Here is a 23,777-nt window from a genome sequence, read left to right on the forward strand (position 1 = left end):
GCGGGGCTGGTGGGGTGGAGGAGCCCGGCAGCGGGCACCGGGTTCGCGCCCGTCCCCCGCCATGTCGCGGTGGCCGGTGCCGGCGTGAGAGGAGGGCGGGCGAGCGGAGGGCTCCCCCCGTGTGGCCATGCGGGGCCTGGCGGGCTGGGCCGTGCTGGTGGCCCTGGGCGAGTGGCTGTGGGCGGGCGGCGTGGTGCCTCTGGCGGACTTCTACCCCTTCGGGCCCACCCAGGGCGACGCCGTCACGCGGAAGCAGGACGACGGCGGCTCCGAGCTGCGGCCCCTCTCCGTCCCCTTCCCCTTCTTCGGCGCGGGGCACACCGGCCTCTACGTGAGTACCGGGGACGGCCTCCCGACGGGCCTCCTATTGACCGTTGGTTTTGGTTTGTTTTTTTTTTTGGGTTTTTTTTTTTTTTTGCCTGCTCTTTCCCCTTATTTTTAAAATCAGTGTCCCGCGTGGATGGATCCAAGCGCGTCTGGATTTCCACGGGGCCGTGGGGCGCTCCCTGTTTAACTCGGAGCGTCGGAGCCATAACGGTGTGCCGAGGGCGGGGAGGGGTCCGGGACGGCGGTGGAAGCACGCTGGACCCCCGGTTGGTGGCACAACGAGGGTCCTGGCCCCACTGCCCTGGGGATGCTGGTCCAGGCGTTTGGCCGCACTGGGGAGCCCCAGGCGTACCCCCCCCGCCTCGGGGAACTGGTCCCAGCGCCAGGGAGCTGGGCACGGCTGGCGGGTGAGAGCTCCACAGCTCCTGGATGGCTGCCCCTGGATGGTGTCCCTTGCCGGGGAGGAGTGGATGGTGGGGCTCTGGGTGTGATGCAGAATAAACACAGCTGCCCTTTGGGTTGTGCTGCAGCGGGCTTGGCTGGCTGCTCGGCACATCCTGATCCCTCTCCTCCCTGTGCCTGCCAGGACGGCTGGGCCACTGGGACCCCTGCTGACATGCTCCCTTGCAACCGCTGAGCCACCTGGAGGGGACGGTGGACAGAGAGCTTTCCCCTGGTTTGTTCTGGGCTGACCAGCAATCCAGACCTGGCTGGCGAAGAAGAGGGATGAGCATTGCCTTGGTGCCATCTTGGAGCTGGGCTCGTGTACTGTCCCACCACCTCAGCTAAATGCAGGAGGAGAGGTCCTTGGTCCTTGCCAGTGGTTTTTTTTTTTTTTTTTCGCCCTAATAAAAGTGCTGGCCCTGCCATTGGGCAGCAGGGACCTGGGCTTGGGGCTTGGGCCATGGTGGGAGGATAGAAGAGGCTGGGAGAAGCCAGGTGGTGTGATCAGCAGCACACCTCTGGGCCTCAGAGGGGCTCCAGGGGTCAGAGAGCGGTGCGTCCCCCTCCCCTGAACTGAGACCCTCTAGCTCTGTAGGGGCCCCTGTGCGGCAGGACTAGGTGCCGCTGTCCCAGGGGAGCTGGTGTGGGGCTGGGCTCACCTGGAAATCTCCGTCCTCGAGGGCTGCCTCCGACCACCCCCTTCTCCTTAGCAAAAACCAGCAACAACAACAAAAAAGCCCTTCTTGGCTCCGGCTCTCTCCCATCTTGCTTTAATCAGAGGAAGAATGTTTCTCCGTGGACACCGTGGGGTTACGGAGGCTTTGGGAAACAGGAATCCTCTTCCCCTTAGTCACAGCAAGGTCTGTCCTGTGTTCACATGGAGGGGCTGGGCACCTTCCTCGGGGACTGGGGACCATCAGACGTGGCCATCACAGCCTGGTGTCCCCTCCCATCAGCCTGGACATGTGGATAGCTAGGGCACAGGCACGCTTGGTTTCCTTAAGGCTCCTGGCGGGATGCTGGCTTCTGGCTCCTTGTCGGCACGCGAGCGTGATAGTGTTGCCTGTCCCTGTCTGCTGCCTGCCAGGGCTGCTCTCTCTGCTCGAGAGCCTCTTGCTTGCACCCTTTCCCACCCTGCAGCCCAGGGGCTTTCCAGGCTGGTGCTGCCGGAGCTGGCATTGCATGCAGTGAGCTAGTTAGGGGCTGTGTGCTCCTGCTTGTCCTGCTGTTGCTTGTGGGCAGCACTGCTGGCAGGGGAATGGAGCAGCTTGGAGCTGTTGGCCCTGCTGGGGTTGCCACTGCGGTAGGGTCCTGGCAGGGTTTCTTCCCGGGAATTTGAGGGCAAGAAGGTTTCCTTTTGATCCCTGACCCCTCACTGACTGTTCAGGCAGCAGCTTTCCTCCCACTGTGTCCCCATTCCAGGAGGCAGTACTCCAGGCAGCAGCATCCACTATCTCTGGCTTCCTTCCCTGGGCTAAGGGATGCCTCTGCCACGCATCCCTCAGCCAGGCATCCCAGGACTGTTACTAACCCAGTTAATTAGTGCTAGGGAAGGGCTCAGGACTTGCAGTATCTCACCCTGGGTGTCTGGCATCCTTTGCTTTAAGGAGAGCAGTCTGCTGAGGCCCAGCCAGCATCAGAGGCTTTGCGTGGGATGGTGGCACTTGGTCACCTGGGGACCACGAGCCTGTGAGCTCTACAGCTCGTTACCTCACTTGGAGTGCTGTGCATGCCGTTGGACAGATTGCTGCCTGGCAAGGCTGCCCCCATTCTGTGCTGGTGGCCACCTTGCCAGGAGGGTGGTGACGATGCCTGGCCCTAGACCCCAGCCCTGCAGGCTGCGTGCCAGCTGTGAGAGAGCAATAGTGAGCGAAGCAGCCCCTTGGTGTGAGCTGGCCGAGCGTGCTGGGCACTGTTTGTTTAAAGCACCGAGGCTGCCGCGGTTTTCTCAGCTGTTCCCCCTTCCCCTGGCCTGGTCGTGGGGGAGAACAGCGCTGGGTTTGTTCAGGCACTGCCTCCCTGCACCCGCACTCCAGTGGCCGGGATGGGGGGCTATGGACACCGGGGCACGTCTCTGCTTCAAGGGCAGGAAGGAGAAACACTCCAATGTTTGTGGAAAGGTGGTGGGGGGTGGAGAATAAAGTTGAAATGGAAAGCGCCTCTAAAACACAGATTCCTGCTGGCAGCAGGAATCAACCATGTCCGCCCGTTTCTTTCCTTCCCTCTCCGCAGGTGAACAACAACGGGATCATCTCGTTCCTGAAGGAGGTCTCCCAGTTCACGCCGGTGGCCTTCCCCATCTCGAAGGACCGGCGTGTGGTGGCTGCTTTCTGGGCAGATGTGGATAACAGGCGGGCTGGTGATGTGTATTACCGGGAGAGCACTGAGCAGCCCATCTTAGAGCGAGCAAGCAGAGATATTGTGCAGTATTTCCCCGAGTTCCCAGAGTTTTCTGCTCAGTGGGTCTTCATCGCCACCTGGTACCGAGTCACCTTCTTTGGGGGCAGTTCGTTTTCGCCAGTGAGTAGCTGGGGCAAAGCAGCTGTTAGTTTAGGGGTAGGGATTTTTAAAAGGAGCATCCTACCAGGGCTTTGGTGCCTTCCACAGCGATGGTGCTCTGGCTGTGTGCAGCACGGAGTCACCAGCAGGCTAAGCTGACCCCGGCCGCTCTGTTGTGACACCCTGCCGCGACAGAGCAGCACTGGGCCAGTAAAACCAAACCCTCCTCTTTGCCCTGTTTGGGGCTGCAAGTCACTGGCATCCCCCTTCTTGGGCAGCCGCGGAGTGGCGTTTGCCTGCAGCTGTGTGGAAGAGCCGGTCCAGGGTTCAGTGCCTTTCTTCCAGGGGCCTGATAACCACATTTCTCCCCATTTTTCCTGTTCCCCTGGTAGGAGAATCGAGCTGTTCTGCTGGCTGGGGTGCTGGGCTGGGGAATCACAACACCTTAGGTTGAAAAATAATTGAACCCAACTGCCTTTTCTAGCAGAGGAGGACCGGGGCTCAAAGAAACACCCCTTTGCTAGGTCCTCTTTCTGTCATTTTATTTTCTGACTGGTTTTTGGCTGGCTTGCCTGCTCCACTCCTGCCCGTTCACTGCTTGCTTCACCTCCCTGCTGCAGGTAAACACTTTCCAGATTGTCCTCATCACAGATGGCAAGCTCTCCTTCACCATCTTCAACTATGAGTCCATCACCTGGACCACGGGTATGCACGCCAGCAGTGGGGGGGACTTTGCTGGGCTCGGCGGCATTGCAGCGCAGGTAAGTGGCGAATGTGGCTCCCAGGGTGCCCAGATAGCGTGTCTGCCCTGTGAGCTCATGGCTCCTGGTTTGGGGTTTTTTGGACGTGAAAAGTCTCCCTCTGCTTTCCTTTTTTTTTTTTTTTTTTTAAAAAAAAAAAAAAGTTCTTACATATCCGTGTGTGCTCTGGCTTCTAAAGCTGAGACCATACAGGGGGCTTTGTTATCCCAAAACCACAGGTCTTTGCCTTGGCTGCTACCTCATAGTCCCTTTTCCTTCCTAACCTCAGCCTTTAAGAGCAGCTGCCACAGCCAGCACAGCTTTCGCTTGTGTTTTTATTTCATGCTTGTGTGCGTTGTTGTGTTTAAGGGAAAAAAAGCCAACACCCACACCCGCTAGAACCCCAGTACCCGTTCAGATGTGTGAATTTACCGGCAGTTGATCCGTGCTTGGCTCCTTGCCTGCCAGCCTGCAGCAGGCAGAATGCCGCAGGTGGAGAGGAAGCGGATGGGTTTTGAATCCCAGGGGAGGGACCAAGGGGGGCAGGATGGCCTCTTCGCCCCATTGTGCTGGCTGTCGTCCTGGCGCGTGGACAGGGCTGAGTGCTGGCCAGTGGCATGTGGAAGGGGACAGTCAGCCCAAGCAGTGTTGCCAGTGGCACTAAGCGGTGGGTGAGATGAGCCTTCGTGCTCCAGCCGCCTTCCCCCATGCGCTAGTGACATCTCTCTACATTCTGCCCTTGTCCTCCCAGGCAGGTTTTAATGCTGGTGATGGAAAGCGCTACTTCAACATCCCTGGATCCCGCACTGATGACATCGCTGACGTGGAGATGACGACAAATGTGGGTATCCCCGGGCGCTGGGTGTTCAGAATCGATGATGCCCAGGTGCAAGTGGGGGGCTGCAGCAATACAAGTAAGAGGACAGCAGTTAGGTTTATTTAACTCCCAACCCAACCCCACACTGTTCTCCAGCCCCATCTTTCCTTGCCTCAATCCCCACCTCCATGGAGTAGAGGAGGTGGCTCAAAGGGCTTGGGGAGGGAGGGAAGGCAGCCGCGGGGGGACCATCCTCAGTGTGCGCTGTGGCTGGGGACGGCACCCATGGGTGCCCCAGGGCTGGGAAACGGCTGGGAGAGCAAATGGGGAGGGGAGAAAGACTTTTGAGATGAAAAGAGCCCGTGGGGAGCAATGAGGGAGGCCGGGGAGGAGGTGATGGTGCACAAGCAGGGCAGGGCATGAGGGGCTGGCACCCTCAGGGGATGCACATATCCATAAGTCTCAGGAGGCTGGGGTGAGCCATGCAAAGGGCTGCTGAGTGCCAGCCTCCCTAGCAGGGCCGGGGCCCCAGGACTGGGCCACTCTCCCCATCCTGGTGGTCCTGACACTTCCCTCGTGGACCCCCTGGCCTCTCATTCCTCGTCCCCGCTCCCCCCCCCAGCCATGTTTTCCCACCTGTGTGTGATCTGTGTGTGTCTTGCGTGACCGGTGGGTTCGCTATACATGGGTTCTCCTGTCCACCTTTCCCGCTGCCCTGGGTGACAAGCAAGGGCACTTCCATGTCCTCCTGGCCAGTGGGGCTGACCCTGTGAAGCCTCTCCCCTTTGCACAGGAGGGATAAAACTGCCCTCCTGTCTCAGGGGAGCCCACGAGGAGCGGACCCTGCCCAGCTGTGAGGCAGGCAGCCCCTGTGGGCTCTCTGAGCACCCTGGGGAGCCGGGTGGGCTCAGGGACAGACCTCGGTGCTGGTGTGGTTGGAAGGTGGCGGGTGAGCCCGGCCGGGGTGCAAGCTGATGGGGGGGGCACCGCCTGTCCCCACAGCCTCTGTCTGCCTGATGCTACGGCCCTGCCTGAATGGGGGGAAGTGTATTGAGGACTGCATCACGGGGAACCCCTCCTACACCTGCTCCTGCCTGGCCGGCTTTACCGGGAAGAGGTGCCATGTCGGTGAGTGCTGGCCCTAAGCTCCCCCGCCTTGCCATGGGGATTGGGTCTCACTCCCAGTGTCACCACTGTGTGCTGCCGGTCTGGCTGTCCCTTGTCCCTGCCCTGAGCTCCTGCCCTACCTGGGGCTCTGTTTCAGATGTGGATGAGTGTCTCTCCCACCCGTGTCAGAATGGAGCCACCTGCCTCAATGGTGCTGGCAGCTTTAGCTGCCGGTGCCTGCCGGGCTTCAGAGGTGCCAGCTGCGAGACCGGTGAGCATGAGGCTGTCTGCTCTTTGCCATGCTTGAAGGACAGAGACCCCAGGCTTGGGGGACACTCTTGGGAGGGGAGAGCTTTGAGACTGCGGCTCCTGCAGCAGCTGGCTTGAGCAATTTGCAATGGCCAGCTTAGATTTCAGTTTGCTGCAGGCAAAGGAAATTTTCTCTGGCTGTGAGCCCTTCCTGCTGCTGGCAGCCGTCTCTGCCGAGGGCTCGGCTCACCACTGCCGCCGGCACTGCTCCCTCAGTGAGAAAGAAAAGCTGGCGGTTAGTGCTTAAACAGTAGTCTTGGAGGCCCTACTTTTGCAGGTGATGCTGTGGTCCCAAGCCCTTTGAAGGCACTGGGGACTCTCCCAGTCCCTGGCAGGGGCTGTCATGGTCTGTTTCCCCCCACCCCTGGCCTCTACCCCCTGGTGGAATTGCTGCCAAAGCATTTGGCTCCCAGCAAGCCTGGTGAAGGCAAGCACTGAGTTGACTTTTGGGGAAGGAAGGGAGGGAGGGAGAAAGGCCCAGCATGCACACTGGCATCCAAGAGGCACAGGGGGGTGTAAAGGCTGAGCTGCCTGAGAAGGCTTTGGGAAGAGCCACGGCTGGGAATGTGGCCACTGGCTCCTGCTAGAGGCTGTGCTCTCTGCCTGGCCTGGGCATCACCATGTGTGCAGGGGACATGCTGGTTTTGTGCCTGGGTTGATTCTCCCCCTTCTCTTTTTTCGGTGTCCCCCTGCAGAAGAGTCACCGTGTGAGAACAGGGTGTGCCAGAACGGTGGGAGGTGCCAGGCAGTGAACGGGACTGCAACATGCTTGTGCCAGCCAGGGTACATAGGGGCGGACTGCCAGACAGGTAAGTGGCAGGAGCAAGTGCCAGGGGGAGATGGTGACACTTCACACCTTGGCAAGCTGCCTTCCCATCCTGCTTCACCCCCAGCCATAGTTTCAAGAAGGGAGTGCTCGGCATTGCTGGTGGCACAGATTTTTTTAAATTTTATTTATTTATTTCCCCCCGCCACGGCTGTTGCTTTCCTCCTCCTGAGCATCATCCAGGATGGGAGGATCTGGGTGAACCAGCAGTGCCCATGCACGGCCTGACAACCCCTCCTGGCCTCCCCTTGCAGAAGTGAACGAGTGTGAGTCCAACCCATGCCTGAACGGTGGGCACTGCGTTGACCTGGTCAATAACTACACCTGTGTGTGCCTGGAGCCCTTCGTGGGACAGCGCTGTGAGAAAGGTGCCTGTACCCCGGGATGACCCACACCAGGGACTGTGTCCCTGTGCTCTGCTGCCCGTCATGGCCCCTCTCCCGGGGCAGGCTCTGCTCATCTTTCGCTTGTTTGCTTTCCCTCCCCACCAGACTCGTCTTCCTGTGAAGACCGGAGCTGCCGGATCCGGCAGACATGCAACTACATCCGCCCCGGCCGCTACATCTGCACCTGCTCCCCAGGTTATTATGGCAACAACTGCCAGTACGGTGAGTGGAGGGACACCTCACCCAGCCCAGCGTGGGGGTCGGTTCTGGGAGAGCTGGGTGGGAAGGGGAAAATGGCTAAAAAGGGGCTGCATCAGCCGTAGGCACTACCAAAAGCAGTGTGTGTGGAGGGGTCACAGAATCACAGAATCTTAGTGGTTGGAAGGGACCTCCGAGATCATCGAGTCCAACCACAAAAAACAAAAACAAAACCAAAAAAACCCACCCCACACAACCACCACAAAACCAACAAACCCAAAACCACCACCCACCAACTAAACCCCACACCCACAACCCCACATACTACACCCCACCACAAACCTATAATATTGAGCACTAGAGCATGCCCTGAAGAGCCACGTCTACACGTTTCTTAAATCCCTCCAGGGATGGTGACTCCACCACCTCCCTGGGCAGGCTGTTCCAGGGCCTGACCACTCTTTCAGTAAAGTAATTCTTCCTAATATCTAATCTGAATCTCCCCTGCCGCAGCTTCATACCATTACCTCTGGTCCTGTCATTATTCCTTTGGGAGAAGAGGCCAACCCCCGCCTCTCTATACCCTCCTTTCAGGTAGTTGTAGAGGGCAATGAGGTCTCCCCTCAGCCTCCTCTTCTCCAAGCTAAACATGCCCAGTTACCTCAGCCTCTCCTCACATGACTTGTTCTCCAGACCCCTCACCAGCTTGGTGGCTCTCCTCTGGACACGCTCCAGCACTTCAATGTCTTTCCTGTAGTGAGGGGCCCAAAACTGAACACAGTACTCGAGGTGAGGCCTCACCAAAGCCGAGTACAGAGGCACGATGACTTCCCTACTCCTGCTGGCCACGCTATTCCTGATACAGGCCAGGAGGCCATTGACCCTCTTGGCCACCTGGGCACACTGCTGGCTCATGTTCAGCCGGCTGTCCACCAACACCCCCAGGTCCTTTTCTGCCGGGCAGCTTTCCAGCCACTCTTCCCCTAGCCTGTAGCGTTGCCCAGGGTTGTTGTGACCAAAATGCAGGACCCGGCACTTGGCCTTATTAAACCTCATCCCATTGGCCTTGGCCCATTGATCCAACCTGTCTAGATCCCTCTGTATAGCCTTCCAACCCTCAAGCAGATCAACACTCCCACCAGTCGTGGTGCTGCCAGGAGGCAGCTCCTTCCATTGGGGCTGCTTGGCCACGGTGGGGTGTCGGACGTGAAGCTGGGCTAGGCTGGCTCTGTTCCAGCTTCCCTGGGACAGAGGTGTTCCATCCTCAGGCCGGGATGGCTCTGGCTCAGCCTCCCTCTTCCCCGCAGGTGGGCCCCGTGTGCCCAGTGCCTGCCTCTCCCACCCGTGCCAGAACGCGGGCAGCTGCCTGGAGACAGAGCAGGGCTACGTCTGTGAATGCCAGGAGGGCTACACGGGGCAGGACTGTCGAGATAGTGAGTACCGGGGCACCTCTCGGGTGTGGTGTCGCATCTCTAGGGGGGCCCTCGTGCTCCTGGGAGGGAGAAGCAGCAGCCCCAGAGAGTTCATTCAGGGCTCCTGGACTGAACAGCCAATCCATCCTGCTGAAGGAGGCTGTGCCTGGGTGTCTGGGGGAGCTTGTGGCTGCCACCCACCTGAGCTCCTACCATGGGTAGCACCCAGCAAGACTACTTGGTTGTCCCAGCCCTGCAAGCAGGAGGGGTCCTAGGAAGCTCTCATCTCTTCTCTTGCAGAGCTCTTGGAGGGCTGCGAGTGTCGCAACGGCGGCAGTTGTCTGGAGGGGAACATCACCATCTGTCAGTGCCCGCCTGGGTTTTTTGGTGTCCTCTGTGAATTTGGTGGGTGAAGGCTTCTTGCTCACCGTATTTGTTCCCTTTCCGGGATGCTTGACCCAGGCAGGCCATAGGCAAGCAAGGAGATACCCTGCCCATGCCTAAGCCTAGCACAGTAGCAGGGGCATGCACTGTATTTGAACCTGGGAATATTGTCCCCTGGGGAGAAGGCAGCACTGTTTTCCTTTGATCCATGCCTCTCCCAGCCCCTGGGCTAGCCTGGCTCCCCTGGGTAGGGAGGGAACTGCAGCCTTTGTGTGCTCCCACTCCGAAGCTTTCTGGGCATCCAGGCTGGCCCTTGCCATTTGCACAGTCTGTGGCGTGGGGTACAGAGGGTCCCTCCTGTCTCATCAGACCCTGCAGTTAGGATACCCCTGTTTCTGGCCAGGCAGGCAGCTGGGTGTCCTCCTGCTGCCAGCTGATGGAGGCTGGTGCTGGCCTTGTGTTTGCAGAAGTCACAACCACACCGTGCAACATGAACACGCAGTGCCCAGATGGCGGGTACTGCATGGAGTATGGTGGGAGCTACCTCTGCGTCTGCCACACTGACTATGGCACCAACCACAGTAAGTCTCATCTGTGGCAATGTGGGACCAGACCTGGGGAGGGATGAGGCAGGAGCCAGGGCAGTGAACAGGGCTACCAGCAGCAGCCCTCGCACCCCTGCTTGTACATCCTCAGTGATACCCCATGTCTGACTTTTCAGCGATGCCATCCCCCTGTGATTCTGAGCCCTGTCTGAATGGGGGGTCCTGTGAGGCTCACGACGACTCCTACACCTGTGAGTGTCCTCGAGGCTTCCTTGGCAAGCACTGCGAGAAAGGTACCTGTGCAGAACTCTCTAACACCCCTGGACCTGGCAGGGGGTGGGAGAAGAGCTTGAACCTTTGTGGGAGACGAGCAGCTGCTTGCTGAGCTGCAGCTGAAAGTGGGTGCAGGTTATCCCATCCCATCCTGACAGGGTGGAGGTAGGATTGTGGTGCTCCCTTCATGGCCCCTGGCAGTTTACAGCAGCTGATCCAGTTGTGTTTCCTGCACAACACCATCAGTGTTGGAGTTCTTTATATGTCTGAGTTTCCGCTAGTTCCCTGACATTATGTGCCTGTGGCCCTCTGAGGCCCTGACACATGTCTGGACAGTGGTGTTTCCAAGCCCAGAGCTGTGAGGCTCAGGTGCGCTCGGCTTTCCCACAGCAAGGGGTTTGGTGGGGTGCTGGTGGGTGGCAGTGGCTCTCAGTGTGCCAGCAGCAGTGGGTGACCCCCCTACTCTCGGTGCTCTTTCTTCAGCCAAACCACGGCTCTGCAGCATGGGGCCCTGTCGCAACGGGGGCACCTGCAGGGAGGTGGATGGCGAGTACCACTGCACCTGCCCCTACCGCTTCACCGGCAAGCACTGTGAGATTGGTATGACCCCCTAGTCCCCACCTGGGGAGGAGAGGTGGTAAGTCATCCTGCTTGCTACTCACCTTCTGCCTGCCCTCTGCCCCCAGGTAAGCCGGACCCCTGTGCCTCGGGGCCCTGCCAGAATGGGGGTACCTGCTTCCACTACATTGGCAAGTACAAGTGCGACTGTCCCCTGGGCTACACTGGCCGGCACTGCGAGATCGGTAGGTGTGAGCATGGCGGGACAGTGCTGGGGAGGTGTTGGGGCTGCTGGCGGAGCTGACAGCCGCAGTGGCAGCAAGTGAGCCCTCCCTCACTGCTTGCTTTGAACCCCGGCCCTGTAATTGGAAGTGCTTCAACTATTCCTTGCACCCTAGCTGGAGGGCAGGGCTGCACCGCCAGAAGGGGGAAAGGGGATGGCTCTGATTTCTGGGTTCTGCCAGCTCAACAGCAGTTGCTCTTTGCTCCGTTCTTCTTCTAGTGTCCTCCCCATGCTTCCCCAGCCCCTGTGAGAATGGTGCTACCTGCAGGGACCTTGACGGGGGCTATGCTTGCACGTGCCCTATAGGCTATGTAGGGAAGCACTGCCAGTCTGGTAAGGGCCTTGGGCTGCAAGCTGGGGGCTTGGGGTGCCTCTGCAGGTCCCACTCACCCTCAACCTCCATCTCTCCCCAGAGGTTGACTGCGGTATCCCCAGTGAGGTGAAGCATGCCCGGGCCTCTTTCAACTCCACCAAAGTGGGCTCGCTTGCTGAATACCAGTGTGAGCTGGGCTACATCCTCAGTCAGCACAACCACCCCCGTGTCTGCCAGTTGCCAGGAGTCTGGAGCGACCCCCCCGAATGCAATGGTGAGGAGTGCTGGGGAGCAGCCCCAGCCCTGGGGCACCGTCCCAGCAGGCTGCGGTCACAACTATGGCTTGGTGACCCCAGGGTGCATATTGCAGTCCTCTTCTGCCCATGTCTGCAGACAGCCCCTGGGGACTCATGTCTCTCATCTTGTTTCTTTTCTGCCTGAACGCCTGCAGAGATTGATGAGTGCTGGTCCCAGCCCTGCCTGAACGGTGGCCAGTGCAAGGACCATGTTGCCGAGTTCCTGTGCCTGTGTGAGCCAGGTTACACCGGCCATCACTGCGAGTCAGGTAAGACTGTGCCCAGGGCTGCTGTAGGCAGCTGTGGTAAAGCCTCCCTCACCCCCCAGCCCCAGGAAGGCGCAGACCCCACGGTCAGAAGCTGGGCTGCCTGTGGTTGTGTGCACTGGCTTCAATCTTCTGTCTGTGTGCTCAAATCAGCCTGCGGCAAGGGCTCCTCTCCTGGAGCACCCCTGCCAGCTATGGGGTGTGCTGACAGGGAGATGCTGCTCCCATTCGGGCAGAGGAGGAGGCAGGGCTGTGGGACATGTGTGCTACTTGTATCCCTCCGCTAATGGCTGCTCTGTGGGCATCTCCATCATTGATGGGGCAGTGACATCTCCTGACTCATGTTAAGCCCATGCAGATAAGCCCCAGATCTTGGGAACTGGGTGGGATGTGCCTTGCGTGTGCCCTTGGCCAAAGTTTTTGGCCAAGAGAGGGCAGGGAAGGCAGCTTGACGTCACACATTTTCAGCTGTGCTCCCCCTCCGATGCACGCACATGGTTGTGGTTGTGTGTGGGCACTGGTTGAAGGGGGTGATGGGTAGCAGGGGGGCTGGTGTGACACTGGCAGGTGGCACTAGCCCAGCTTCTCAGGGCCTGGCAGAGAACGGTGGTAGGAGAGGGTGGGAGTTACAGGAGGGGACATGCCACAGGCACCCTATGGGACCTCTTCTCACAGCCCACACTGCCAGGTGTCCCTGTGGGCATCTCCCCATGCCTACCTCCCACCACAGCCCCTGCGCAGGGTCAGGCTTGGGGCAGTGGGCTCAGGAGTGGGGCTGTTCCTGGCTGCTGGGTCTAGGGATAGTGAGCAATGTGGGGAGTGTCCTTGCTCTGGGGGGGAAGTGATGCCTCTATGAGGCCCCCATCCCCAGTTGCTGTGCTGAGCCGGCCCCTCTCCTCCTGCCACTCCCCAGATGTCAACGAGTGCCAGTCAGAGCCCTGTAAGAATGGTGCGACCTGCCACGACCTCCTGGGGTCCTTTGCTTGCTACTGTCCCGAGGGCTTTGTGGGGACTCAGTGTGAGACAGGTAGGGACTCATCCTTCCTGGGGTGGCGGGAGCCTCAACACTGGGATGCAGCCAGGACCAGTACCAAGCCAGGCAGCTGGTTGCCACCTTGGACCACTGGACCCTGAGCCATCACCCTGCATGCTTGCTGCCTGTCACACCTCCTTGCCTGTGATTTTGGGGACTGAGCTGAAACGGCTTCGGTGAGGTGGGAGCAAGGAACAAGGTGTCCACCAGTGGTGGATCCGCTGTGGCGCTTGGGTGGGATTCTGAGTCTAGACCAGCTGTGCTGAGCCCCCGGGCTGCATGTCCATCCTGCTGTCCTCGGGGGGCTGTCGCTGTTGCTCACCTGCGGGAGCTGGCTGCTGGCATGCTGGGCCCCCCCTTCACTGCTGGCCTCTTCCCACCTCCAGAAGTGGATGCCTGTGAGTCGGGCCCTTGCCGAAATGGAGGGGAGTGTGAGAGCTACGGAGGCTCCTACCTCTGTGTGTGTCCAGAGGGTTTCTTCGGCTACCACTGTGAGACAGGTGAGGCGGGAAGGGCGGCTTGGCGTGGGGTGGCCATTTGGCTGGCCAGCACTGCTAACACTGCTGGGCCTGGCGCCTCTCCCACAGCCAGTGACCCGTGCTTCTCCAGCCCCTGTGGGAGCAGAGGCTACTGCCTACCCAGCAATGGCACCCACAGCTGCACCTGCAAAGTCAGCTACACAGGCAAGAGCTGCGAAAAAGGTAAAGGCCCTCAGCAGTGGCACCAGGATGCGGCGCGGGGCTTGGTGCCAGCCTGGCACTGGCCACCACCTGCAAGGGGCTCGACGCCATCCCAGACCAGCAGCAATCCTTGAGGCAGGCAAGGCTGGGGCCTCACCTCCATGGGGGGCAGCCCAGGCCCCACCGATGCCACGGGCGGGTGCTGGTGTGCTGAGCTGCGCCGAGCTGCTGGGGCTGGGCTCAGCATGAGGATGCTGGGGTCAGGTTTCCCTGAGCCCCCTGCAGCAACAGCAATCCCTGGGATGCCCTCAGGAGTGGAGGCCGAGGTGTCCAAGAGAAGCCTCTTGCCACTGGCACCAGCCTCCCCGAGGCCCCTTGCCCTGTCTTGCTGCTGCCCTAGGCCTGGCAGGCAGTGGCAAACGCTCGGCCGCGGGTGCTGCCAGGTCGCAGTGGCTGGGAGTGCTCCTGACTCCTCCTGTGCCTGCCAGGCTGGTGGCGGCTGGTGCCCTCAGGGCCCCTGCCAGGCATGCCGAGGGAGAGAGCGAGGGCCCCATCCTCAATTGCTGCCACTCTGCCTCTTGCTGCTGCGGTCTGTTCTCTAAAGATTCATGGCGTTACCTCTCCCCTTTGCTTTTGCCCACACCCTGAAGAATTGCTGCCACCAACCTCATTAAAGGTGGAAAGGGTGGAGGACACTGGTGTGTTGATTTCTTGGCACCCACCTGAGGATGCAGCCGCCAGGCAACTCATTGACGGCTACGCCGTGACGTACGTATCCCTCGACGGCTCTTACCGCAGGACAGATTTTGTGGACCGAAGTCGTTCTGCCCACCAATTGCGGGCACTAGCCTCCGGCAGAGCCTACAATATTTCTGTCTTTTCAGTCAAACGCAACGTGAACAACAAGAATGATATCAGCAGGCCCGTCATGCTCACCACGCGCACTAGTGAGTAGTGTTCCCGGGGGATCGCGGTTGTGAGCACGTGTGGCCCCCGCAGGCACCAGGGCTTGTGCCGCCTCCTCCCTGCCGCCGGCTCCAGCCACAGCTCAGGCCTGTGCCAAACCTTGATGGGTTTGATGGTACAGATCCTAAAATCCAGGCAGGGGCCTTTGGAAAGCATTCGGTACAGAGACTTGCCATTCTCTTTACTATGAGTAAAAAGGTACCAAACGCCCTGCAGCTCACCGGGCCTGTGCCCGTGGGCTGGTAAGGGAGCTGGCAGCAGGGACCACTCCTAGAGCCTGTTCGTCAGGGCCAGGCTGCACCCGCCACATCAGTTATGCCTTGTCACTGGGCCTACAGTAGTGCAGGTCCCTGGTGCTGCTTGGTTGAGCTGCAGAAGCCCCCACGCCAGCCAAGCAGTGTGTCTGGGTGATCTCTAATGACAATGAGCCCTGTGGGCGAGTCGCCCCACCGGGCTCAGCAGAGGGGTGCCAGAGTAGGCAGAGGCTGGCCGGGACCTCTGCTCCACAGGCAGAGGGAAGGGGGCACAGTGATGCCTTTGTGGGGGCACGGACAGGTGGAGCAGCTGTGGTCCTGCTTTCTAGGGCATGCGGATGTAGAAATCAAGAGCAAACTGAGGATGAAGGAGATTTAGACGTAGAAAAACTGCCCTCTTAATGAGAGGGGAATGGTGGTGGGCCACATCCCCTTTTCTCCCTCCCCCCAGTAGGCTAAGACCGAGAGAAGCCAAGGGGAGGAGAAGGCAGGCATGGGCACAGTATGGGACTGTGCCCCCAGCCATAGCATCTTGGGAGGCCTCAAGCCAGGGAGAACTGGGCTCAGAATGGATGCCTGGGTGTGCAGTGGGCCAGGCACAGGCACTGCAGCCCCTTTGGAGCTCATGGTGGGTACTTGGGCCAGAGAAGGACAGTCCAAGGGGTGCTATGCACAGCAAGGAGACCTTGCAGGCAGGCAGACAGACAGATGTGCCTCCCACCTGACGTGTCTGCACCTCCAGGGAGGACAGGAGAGCGTGAGTTTGGCAGGGGAGGTAGCACTGAGCTGGTTCTGCTGGGGAAATGAACCCAGAGGGGCAGGCAGGACTCCCCATGTGGGGGTCTGGAGAAGGGATGGGGCGCCCCATGATGACCAGTGGCTGACTGCAGTCCTCTCCACTTGCTCTGGCCAGGACCGCGTCCGGTGGAAGGCTTTGAGATCATGAACGTGACGGCCAGTGCCATCACGGTGCAATGGGCTCTCCACCGGCTCAAGCACTCCACTGTCAGTAGGGTGCGTGTCTCCATCCGCCAGCCGGGGGACCTGGCAGACCGCACCGTGGAGCTGAACAGCAGTGTGGCCAAGTACACCTTCCTGTGAGTGGGGCAGCAGGTGGGTGCTGGGCCAGCTGGCCCCCCCCAGGCTGCTCAGCTTATCCCTTCCCACCCTGCCTTCCTCCTCCACAGGGACCTGCAGCCAGGAGAGAGGTACATCATTCATGTCACAACGCTGAGCGGCGTGGGGACAGAAGACCACCCCTCAGAGAGTCTGGCCACAGCCCCCTTCCACGTGTGGACAAGTGAGTGGGGTTGCCTTCACATCTCCTGCTATTGCAGGGACCCTGGGGCTTGGCAGGCACGGGGCAGCCACGGCTCATGGCCAGCAGGAAAGCTGCAGGGAGGGGAAGGTGTGAAAGCAGTCAGCCTGTCTGGCCAGCACAGCAGGTAGGAGGTGTGCAGGCAGCCCTCGGGAAGGCCAGGCGAGAGACAGTAGTGTGTCCTTCCCTGCCAGATGTTGTTGACTGCCCAAGACCAGCATGACCTCAGTCCCATGTGGAGCCTGCATGGGCCTGATTCGGTCCCTGCTGTATGGCAGCTGGAGGGTGAGGGCCAGACCCAGGTGCCAGGGTGCAGTGAGGCTTTACCCGCCTTGGCAGGGACCCAGTGCTGAGTACCTCTTCCCAGTGCATTGCACGGCTGGAGCTGGGCTGAGGGCTGGCTGGGGCATAGCTGGGAAAGCTGGAATCCTGGCATGCTTCTGAGATGGTGCGCGAGCAAGTAGGGCAGTTGCCATTCAAGGACACCAGAACTAACCCCTTTTCTCCCTACCTCCTGCCTGCCCCAGGGCCTCTCCCTCCCCAAAACCTTACTGCCTCCCGTGTCACCGCCACCTCTGTGTCCATGGCGTGGGAGCAGCCGCCTGCTGGTGCTGTGGAGGGATACATCATCAATGTCACCACTACTCAGAGCGTGAAGAGCCGCTATGTGCCCAACGGAAAGCTTGTGTCCTACATGGTGCGGGACCTACTCCCTGGGCAGCGATACCGCCTGTCTGTGACGGCTGTGCAGAACACAGAGCAAGGCCAAGTGCACAGCGAGCCCATCCACCTCTTCGTCACCACCTGTGAGTGCCTGGCTTGCCACAGCAGGGGTGCTGCTGGTTTGCTGCAGCACAAGGGAGGCGATGGGCTAATGGGGAAGCGGGGCAGAAGCCAGTAGACTAACAGAGTAACAAGCCCATGGGGACTTGCTGCCCCAGAACCAGTTGCCTGAAGCAGGCTCTGGGGACAAGGACACAGGTCCCTTGCAAAGGGAGGTGGGTGTTGCAGGGTGCCACCGCCATTAGTGGAGGGCAGATGCAGAGTTGCAGCTCAGTGATGCTTCACGGGGGCTGGCACTCAGCCCTAAATGGCAGCCTGCGGATGGGAGGGCCTGTCTGGGAGCCGAGTTGCTGTGCTGTCAGCCTGCCTCCTGCTAAGCCTAACCCTTTTTGTCTGTAGTGCAGAGGGATGGGGTTCCAGAGAGACGGTGGAGCCCAGCTGGACACTCCCGGGTCCTGCGCAACAGGCTGCCCCCAGCTTTCCTACCTGAACTCCGCTTGCTAGCAGATCACGACACAGCTGAGGAGCCCTCACCAGCCCCCAGGTAGGCACTGCGAGCAGGTCACCCACACTACTCACAGCTGAGCCCATGGGACTCGCATGGAGCCTGATGCTGCCAGCAACTGCTTTGTCCAGCTGCCCCCAGGCCTAGCGCATGGGGTGGCTGTGGTCTGGGGGACCTGCAGTGCCCTGTACCCTCACGGCTATTCTGTCCCAGGTTCACTGAGCTGGTAGATGGCAGAGGGAGGATCAGCACCAGGTTTGGCACTGCACTGGGCAAATCCATAACTGTGAAGACACGTAAGTGCTCCACTTGCTTTTCTGTCCCCTCCTGTCACCCAGTGCCATCTTCAGGGTGGCAGCCAGGTAGGCTGCTGGGGGAAGCTATAGAAGAGGGGAGAGCCCCATCGCCTTTCCCTGGGCAAACACCTGTCCTGCTTGCTAGACCCCTGCCCAGGGAGAGGCAGAGATGATGCACAGCCTGTCGGGGAGCCCAGAGAGGGACCTCGCTGATGGGAGGCAATGCTGGCTGCGGCATGGGCTGGACTTCTCTCCTGCCAGTACCAGCAGGAGCCCAGACAGTGACTCTGCAGCCCTTCAGTGCAGCCCCAGCATGTCCAGAAACCTGAGCCCTGACTGTCAAGCACAGCCTCACACTCAAGGAGGGTGCCTGGGCAAAAAGTCCCTTGCTAGCACAGGACCAGCCCTCCATTTGCCATCCCTGGAACACCAGGGATACATGTGCCAGCCCAAGATACCCTACCAGGCCTGGGAACCCCATGCCATGGGTTGGGGAAGGGGCCTTACACACCTGACAGCAGCCCTGGACTTGCTGCACATGCTGTGTGTCCCACAACCCTCCAGGAAGGGTGAGGAGGTCCCCCTAGATCAAGGGGTGCCACCTTGGCTAAACCACTTGCTTCAGGCCTCACTAGCCCCCTGATGCTACAGGCAGGCTGGATCCCATTGGAGGGAGCTGCCTTTGGGTCTGGCCCTGGCTGGAGATGACATTTGACCCTCTATTTGCCCAGAGCCAGAGGCACCAGTGAAGCTGGAGAATGTGGAGGTGTCCATCCAGGGCAGTCTGGCACTGCAGCTGCATGAGGGAAAGAGCAAGAGTAAGTCCAGGGGGAGAGAGATGAGCAGCAGGAACCCACCCTAGGCCCTGCAGGCAGGCAGGCAGCGCGCTTGGCACCAGCTTGCTCTCCTTGTTGCTGCTCTGCCAGGAGGCATGCAAGGGCCACAGTGTGGGCTCCTGCCAGCTGCCCCATCCCTGCTCATAGCTCTCCCCAGGAGCACCCTGGCATGCTGGGGGAGCACCCTGAGGCTGGGCTGCATCGTGGCCCTGGGGTCTGATGGTTGTACTTGTTTTGCAGGTGAGGGGCAGAACTGCTCCACAAACCCCTGTAGGAATGGAGGTGTCTGCTCCAGGGATAGCAAGTCTTACCACTGTGACTGCCGCCCAGGATTCAAGGGCCGGCTCTGCGAGCTGGGTGAGTGCCATGCTGCTGCAAGAGAGCCAGACTCCCTCCTGCAGGTGGATGGCATGTGCACAGCCTGGCCAGCCATGGGTCCCCAGGTCACCATTGTCACCGCCTGGCTCCTCCTGACCAGGGGAGCTCCTGCCATGCCCAGTCTCTGCTAGAGAGGGCTGTGCTGTGCTAACAGTGGAGAGAAAGGCTAAGGCTCTGCTCGTGGCAGTTTGAGCAGATCTGGTAGCACAGGTCTGCTCCCTGCTTCTGGTCGAGCCCTCTGCCTCCACCAGGCAGCCTGGCAAGCCAGGCTCCTGCCCTGCCCACATAGTTATCGGGGCACTGCAGGGCTGGGGGCTCTGCCTCTCCTGGGGGGTCAGCTCTGTTGAGCCCAGCCTTCCAGGACAGCAGAGGGGAATCCACGGGGCCCTCGCAGGCCCCCTGCCACAGGGTACAGGCAGGCAGGGCCAGTGACAGGCTTGTTGATAGCTCCCCTCTCCTGTTCCCCAAGCAGCCTGCAAGAAGGTGCCACACTCATGCACACGGCTGTATTCGGAAACCAAGTCATTCCCTGTGTGGCAAGGAGGCACCTGCCACTACCTGTGAGTACTGCCTGCGGGTTGTGCTCCCCCCTTCCCCTTGTGCTCAGAGCCGGGGACATCTCCCTGCAGCTTAGCTCTGGGGAAGGGAGAGCAAGTGCGAGGCCGTCTCAGACCCCGTCTGGCAGCTGCCCCCTCCCCAGTGCAAGCTCAGCAGCCTTGTCTGCCCTCGAGCCCCCAGGGCTGCCCTGCCAGCTGCATCTCAGGGCAGGGTGTTGCTGAAATGACAGCCCTGTAGCAGTGTTACCCACCTACATGGCAGCAAGGTTCGATTTGGTGTCCTTGATCCCCCTGCCAGGCCAGTTCCTAGCTGCCTCTCCATCTGCAAGGAGATGGCTGGGGCCAGCCCTGCTGCAACGTCAGGGTGTGGGCTGGGGGGGGGGCCTTCTGCTCTGCCCCTTGAAGCCCTGCAGCCTTCCTGTGGTGGAGGTACAAGGGCCTGGGTATGTGGGGTCAGCCCTCAAGCACAGCAGACTCAGCCCTGTTTCTACCAAGGCTGGTTACCGTAGCCTGGAAGGAAATGGGGAAACCCCTGGCTCCCCCCTCACACTCATAAAAGCAGATCTGTCCCTGTTTTTCTAACAACTTGCCCCTCTGCTGTGTGTGCAGGTACAGGAGAGTCTACAAGGTACACCAGGATGTCTGCCACAAGGAGAACTGCGAAAGCACCGGTTCCAAGAAGAAAACAAGCAGGTAATGGCTTAGCAGCAGCACACAGAGTGTGCCAGCCTTCCTGCGGCCCAGGATGGGAGAATGCAGCTGGCTGGTGTCACTCGGCATGGCACAGGGGTGCCTAGGTTGGGGGTGGACTGGGAGAGGGGTGCAGCCATCCCATGAATGCTTGTGAGGCTGAGGCCAGCTGTGTGCCCTCCCTGCGTGCGACAGCCCAGAAACTGCAGGGCAGGGCTGACTGCTCTCTTCCCTTCCCTTTCAGAAAACCAAGCAACAGTCACACACTGAGGAAGCCATAGAGTGAGTACCCGCTCCAGGCCCTCCTCAGCCGCAGGGGGGGAAGGGTGGAGGTCAGAGCACAGTCCAGGCTCAGATCATCATGTTGAAGGGCTGTGAGGGCTCTCCAGCTGCTGCACTGGTTGGGCTTGGGCACGCAGCTAAAGGCTCCTGGTTGTGGCCAGGGTGGAGGAGCAGAAGGCAATGCCCTGCTTCCCTGTGGGTCTGCAGCCCCGTGAAGAAGAGGCTCTTGTGCACAAAGGGCCCGGGTGCTGCCTGCCTGTGCAAGGCAAAGGCTGGGGCAGGTCACTTTCTCCCAGCCTGAGATGGGCACGGAGTGGGAAGAGGGAGCTGCGGGGCTTTTGGGGGGGCTCTGCACCCTAGCTCATTCTTCTCCTGCTTCTTCACAGGGCTCAAAGTAGTAGAAGCTTTGTCTTTCCACAGCTAAGGGCTTTTGAAACACCAGGAAGATAGATCTGCTCACTGGGTTGAACACAGCAGGGGAACCTTCCTGCCTGGTGTCAGCCTTTCCCTCTCCTCCAGCCCGTTACGCACACGCAGCTGGATCGGCATGCCGAGCAGCGCTCCCTTCCTCCTGCTGGACCAGCACTGCCTTCGCTCTGGCTTGCCTTGCTCTGGCCACCTCTTTGCCCCTGAGGAGCTGAGTGGCAGTGTACTGCAGCACCTGGCTGGCTGCCCCCCGACCCCGAGGGGACTAGCCCTGCTCGGCCTCCCCAGCTGCTCTGCATGAGTGCTGGGCTCCCAGCTCTGCTCAGGCCCAGCTCTCTGCCAACAGCATCTGCACCCACCTGTTTTCATAACCCAGGGTTATAAATTGCCAATAACCCCCAAAATAAAATGGTTTAATGCAGACCAAAAAGCCTTAGCTATCACCCGAAATGTGGCCCACAAAAATCTGATTCGAGGAGACCTTTCCTGTATAGATAAGTTAGAAATGGTGAGCAGCTTCCCTGAGCAGCAGGGTCAGCACCAGCAGTAGAGGCAGGTCCCTCTCTCCTCTGCTCTAGCAGGGGAAACTGAGGCAGCTTCTACTGCCTGCCTTTTTTCTTTGCTTTGTAAACAATCCCTAGTTTTAACCAAATTTCAAATTCAGAAAGCAATAGAGCACCTAGAAAGAACTTTAAAAGTGATCTGTAGGGTGAAGTTTGTCAGCTGAGGTGTAACGCTGTGCTTGTTCTGATGCTAATCATCTCCAAGCCATTACAGGGCATGGTATGGGTTCAGCAACGAAGTGAGCTCCACATGCCATCCCCCTGAGCTGCTCAGAGCGTTGGTGTTCCCCGTGGCACCAGCCCATGTCGTGATGCAGGCGCTGTGTCGTTTGCAGAAAAGAGGACTAGTGCACGGCTGCTGCCCCATCGGCTGTGGCGGGGGGCCCAGGAAAAAGTATAGCTTAGAAGTGTTCCTAGTTTTTGTGAGTTTGTATGACAACACTAGTTAAACATAGATTTGTGTATTAAACTACACAGTGTATATTATAAATTAATACATACCGGAGATATATTGTAGTTATGGTATAGAGTGTTATTTCCCCAGCACTGTGGGGGGCAGCCTTCCCCTCCTGCCAGCGTTGCAGGGTGCTTAGTTCAGCCACAAGCGTTGAGCTGCAGCCTCAAAGATGCTCTTGGAGTGGAACAGGCCCAGGAGTTTTGTCGCTCCCGGCACCACCCTCTCCCTCCTGGGCACAGGGAAGAGTGCTGGGCCTGCAGCAGCAGCCTGGGAGCAGCAAGGACGATGCAAAGCCACGACCCAACCAGCTGGCCAGCGTGATGCTCCCCTCCTCCACAGGCTCCAGCTCTGCTCCTGGAATCAGAACCGGAGACGGCCAAGCCTCTTCCAAGGCTGCCTGGTCCTGCTCCAGCCCTACTGCCGCAAGGCCAATACAGCAGCCCTGCCTCCCCAGGGCAGATGAAGAAGCCAGCCCTTGCCTGGAAAGGCAGGGCAAGGGCAAAGCCAGCACAACCTCTGCTATCCACGGGGCAGGGGGAGGTCTGGGGCCGTGGTCAAGAAAGGTTTGCACCCCTGCCTTGACAGCCACAAGACCAGTGCCAACATGGGCTGTGAATGTGGAGGTGGCCCTGCCATGGGATGGTCCCATTTCAAGTGCTGCCATGGGGCCTGTCCCAGCAGCAAGGGGAAGCGTGGTCCCTGCTGTGAGCCAGTACAGTAGCTTGTTGCCTCCTGCCCCCCCGGCCAGCAAGATATGTAACACAGCCAGAAGGTTTTAACCTAGCCTTGGAAATAAATTAGTTATTTTGGTTTGTTTGTGGTTTGGGTTTTTTTTTTTTAATAAAAACACTTTATGGAAAGTGGGTATTTTTTTTTAAGTAGCTAGTCAATAAAGAGGAATGAAGGTTATTGTTCAATTCTGATATATGGGATTTATTGCTGCCCCTTGGTGGGGCCTTGCAGCCACCCCAGCTTCTGTGTGTGGGGGGTGGGGACCCCAAGCACCCAGGAGTGCAGAGGGGCAGGGAGTGTGCCAGCATGGGAGAGCCTGGGCATCCTGGAGCCTCACCTCTTCACTGCCAGGCTGTTTTACTTCCTTCACTCTCAAAGTCTTCATCTTCCTCTGTGTCCAGTGCATCCCTGTCCTCCTCCTCCTCCTCCTCTTCTTCCTCCTCTCGAGCCAGCAGCTTCTTGAAGACCTCGTACTCCTCCGGGGTGGCGTGGGCCAGGCTGGCCAGGAAGTCCTTCTCGGGGAGGTGGAGGATGTCCCTCAGTTTGGGGTTACTGCTTTGGGTCTGGCCTTTGTGCGGGGTCTGGTAGAGCCCCCGGCGCTCCAGGAAGATGTGCCGGTTCCTCAGCTCGGCAAAGGGCGTTCGGAAAAGACGGGCCCTCACCATCTCCTTCTGCCGGACCCCCATCCTGAAGTAGGCGTACTGCGGGCGGGACAGACCGTTTCCCGCACTGCCTCGCCCCCGGCTCCCCGCTCCCCGCCGCGGCCGGGCCCCCTCACCTGGAAGTGATGGTGGAGGCGGCGCGGCTCCTCCAGAAGCACGGCGGGGCAGGTCCCCAGCACCTCCCTCAGCTGCTCGGCCGTGAAGAGGCACTGCTCCCGCAGCAGCCGCACCGCTGCCGCCATCCTCCTCCGCGGTAAGGTGAAGAGCTGCGGGCAGCGGCTCACCGCCCGCCCCAGCTGACCTGCGGGCAGCGGGGTGAGCGGGCCGGCAGAGGTCGGACCCCCCCCGCCTTGGCCCCGCCGCCCGCCGCCATACC

General features: G+C 59.8%; 2 protein-coding genes across 14 annotated transcripts; one reads left to right on the forward strand and one right to left on the reverse strand.

Moving 5' to 3' along the window:
- Nucleotides 1–24: 24 nt before the first annotated feature.
- On the forward strand, nucleotides 25–22,820 carry SNED1 (sushi, nidogen and EGF-like domains 1). Of its 13 annotated transcripts, none has more exons than XM_014963007.1 (33): nucleotides 25–331; nucleotides 3,004–3,291; nucleotides 3,891–4,031; nucleotides 4,762–4,924; nucleotides 5,830–5,955; nucleotides 6,092–6,205; nucleotides 6,939–7,052; nucleotides 7,324–7,437; nucleotides 7,561–7,677; nucleotides 8,961–9,086; nucleotides 9,366–9,470; nucleotides 9,917–10,030; nucleotides 10,171–10,287; nucleotides 10,751–10,867; nucleotides 10,954–11,070; nucleotides 11,328–11,441; nucleotides 11,522–11,695; nucleotides 11,873–11,986; nucleotides 12,897–13,010; nucleotides 13,403–13,516; nucleotides 13,604–13,717; nucleotides 14,347–14,643; nucleotides 15,830–16,013; nucleotides 16,104–16,216; nucleotides 16,762–17,040; nucleotides 17,417–17,561; nucleotides 17,736–17,818; nucleotides 18,550–18,636; nucleotides 18,895–19,011; nucleotides 19,505–19,592; nucleotides 20,199–20,282; nucleotides 20,524–20,561; nucleotides 20,948–22,820. In XM_014963007.1, exons 1-32 carry the CDS (start codon nucleotides 128–130, stop codon nucleotides 20,558–20,560), a joined length of 4,335 nt encoding a protein of 1,444 aa, XP_014818493.1. In that variant the 5' UTR covers nucleotides 25–127; the 3' UTR covers nucleotide 20,561; nucleotides 20,948–22,820. The 13 variants fall into 13 exon arrangements, with proteins under 13 accessions (XP_014818493.1, XP_014818494.1, XP_014818504.1 ...); XM_014963008.1 differs by having other exon boundaries at nucleotides 20,982–22,820; XM_014963018.1 differs by having other exon boundaries at nucleotides 14,581–14,643.
- Nucleotides 22,062–23,735, reverse strand: MTERF4 (mitochondrial transcription termination factor 4). Its single transcript, XM_014963021.1, has 3 exons — nucleotides 23,518–23,735; nucleotides 23,077–23,440; nucleotides 22,062–22,361 (listed from the first exon to the last, which is right to left on the reverse strand). The coding sequence occupies exons 1-2, from the start codon at nucleotides 23,641–23,643 to the stop codon at nucleotides 23,081–23,083; spliced, it is 486 nt and encodes a 161-aa protein (XP_014818507.1). The 5' UTR covers nucleotides 23,644–23,735; the 3' UTR covers nucleotides 22,062–22,361; nucleotides 23,077–23,080.
- Between the last annotated feature and the right edge of the window lie 42 nt (nucleotides 23,736–23,777).

Source organism: Calidris pugnax, unplaced genomic scaffold (assembly GCF_001431845.1).
Source record: "Calidris pugnax isolate Ruff unplaced genomic scaffold, ASM143184v1 scaffold1156, whole genome shotgun sequence".
Taxonomy (NCBI): domain Eukaryota; kingdom Metazoa; phylum Chordata; class Aves; order Charadriiformes; family Scolopacidae; genus Calidris; species Calidris pugnax.

Bases quoted from the DNA above. Each gene is read 5' to 3' on its own strand.
- SNED1 (XM_014963007.1), top strand. From the start codon at position 128: ATGCGGGGCCTGGCGGGCTGGGCCGTGCTGGTGGCCCTGGGCGAGTGG. The intron at 4,032-4,761 runs GTAAGTGGCGAA...TTGTCCTCCCAG, and splicing joins TCGGCGGCATTGCAGCGCAG to GCAGGTTTTAATGCTGGTGA. The intron at 11,696-11,872 runs GTGAGGAGTGCT...GAACGCCTGCAG, and splicing joins CGACCCCCCCGAATGCAATG to AGATTGATGAGTGCTGGTCC.
- MTERF4 (XM_014963021.1), bottom strand. From the start codon at position 23,643: ATGGCGGCAGCGGTGCGGCTGCTGCGGGAGCAGTGCCTCTTCACGGCC. The intron at 23,441-23,517 runs GTGAGGGGGCCC...TCCCGCCCGCAG, and splicing joins GCCTCCACCATCACTTCCAG to TACGCCTACTTCAGGATGGG.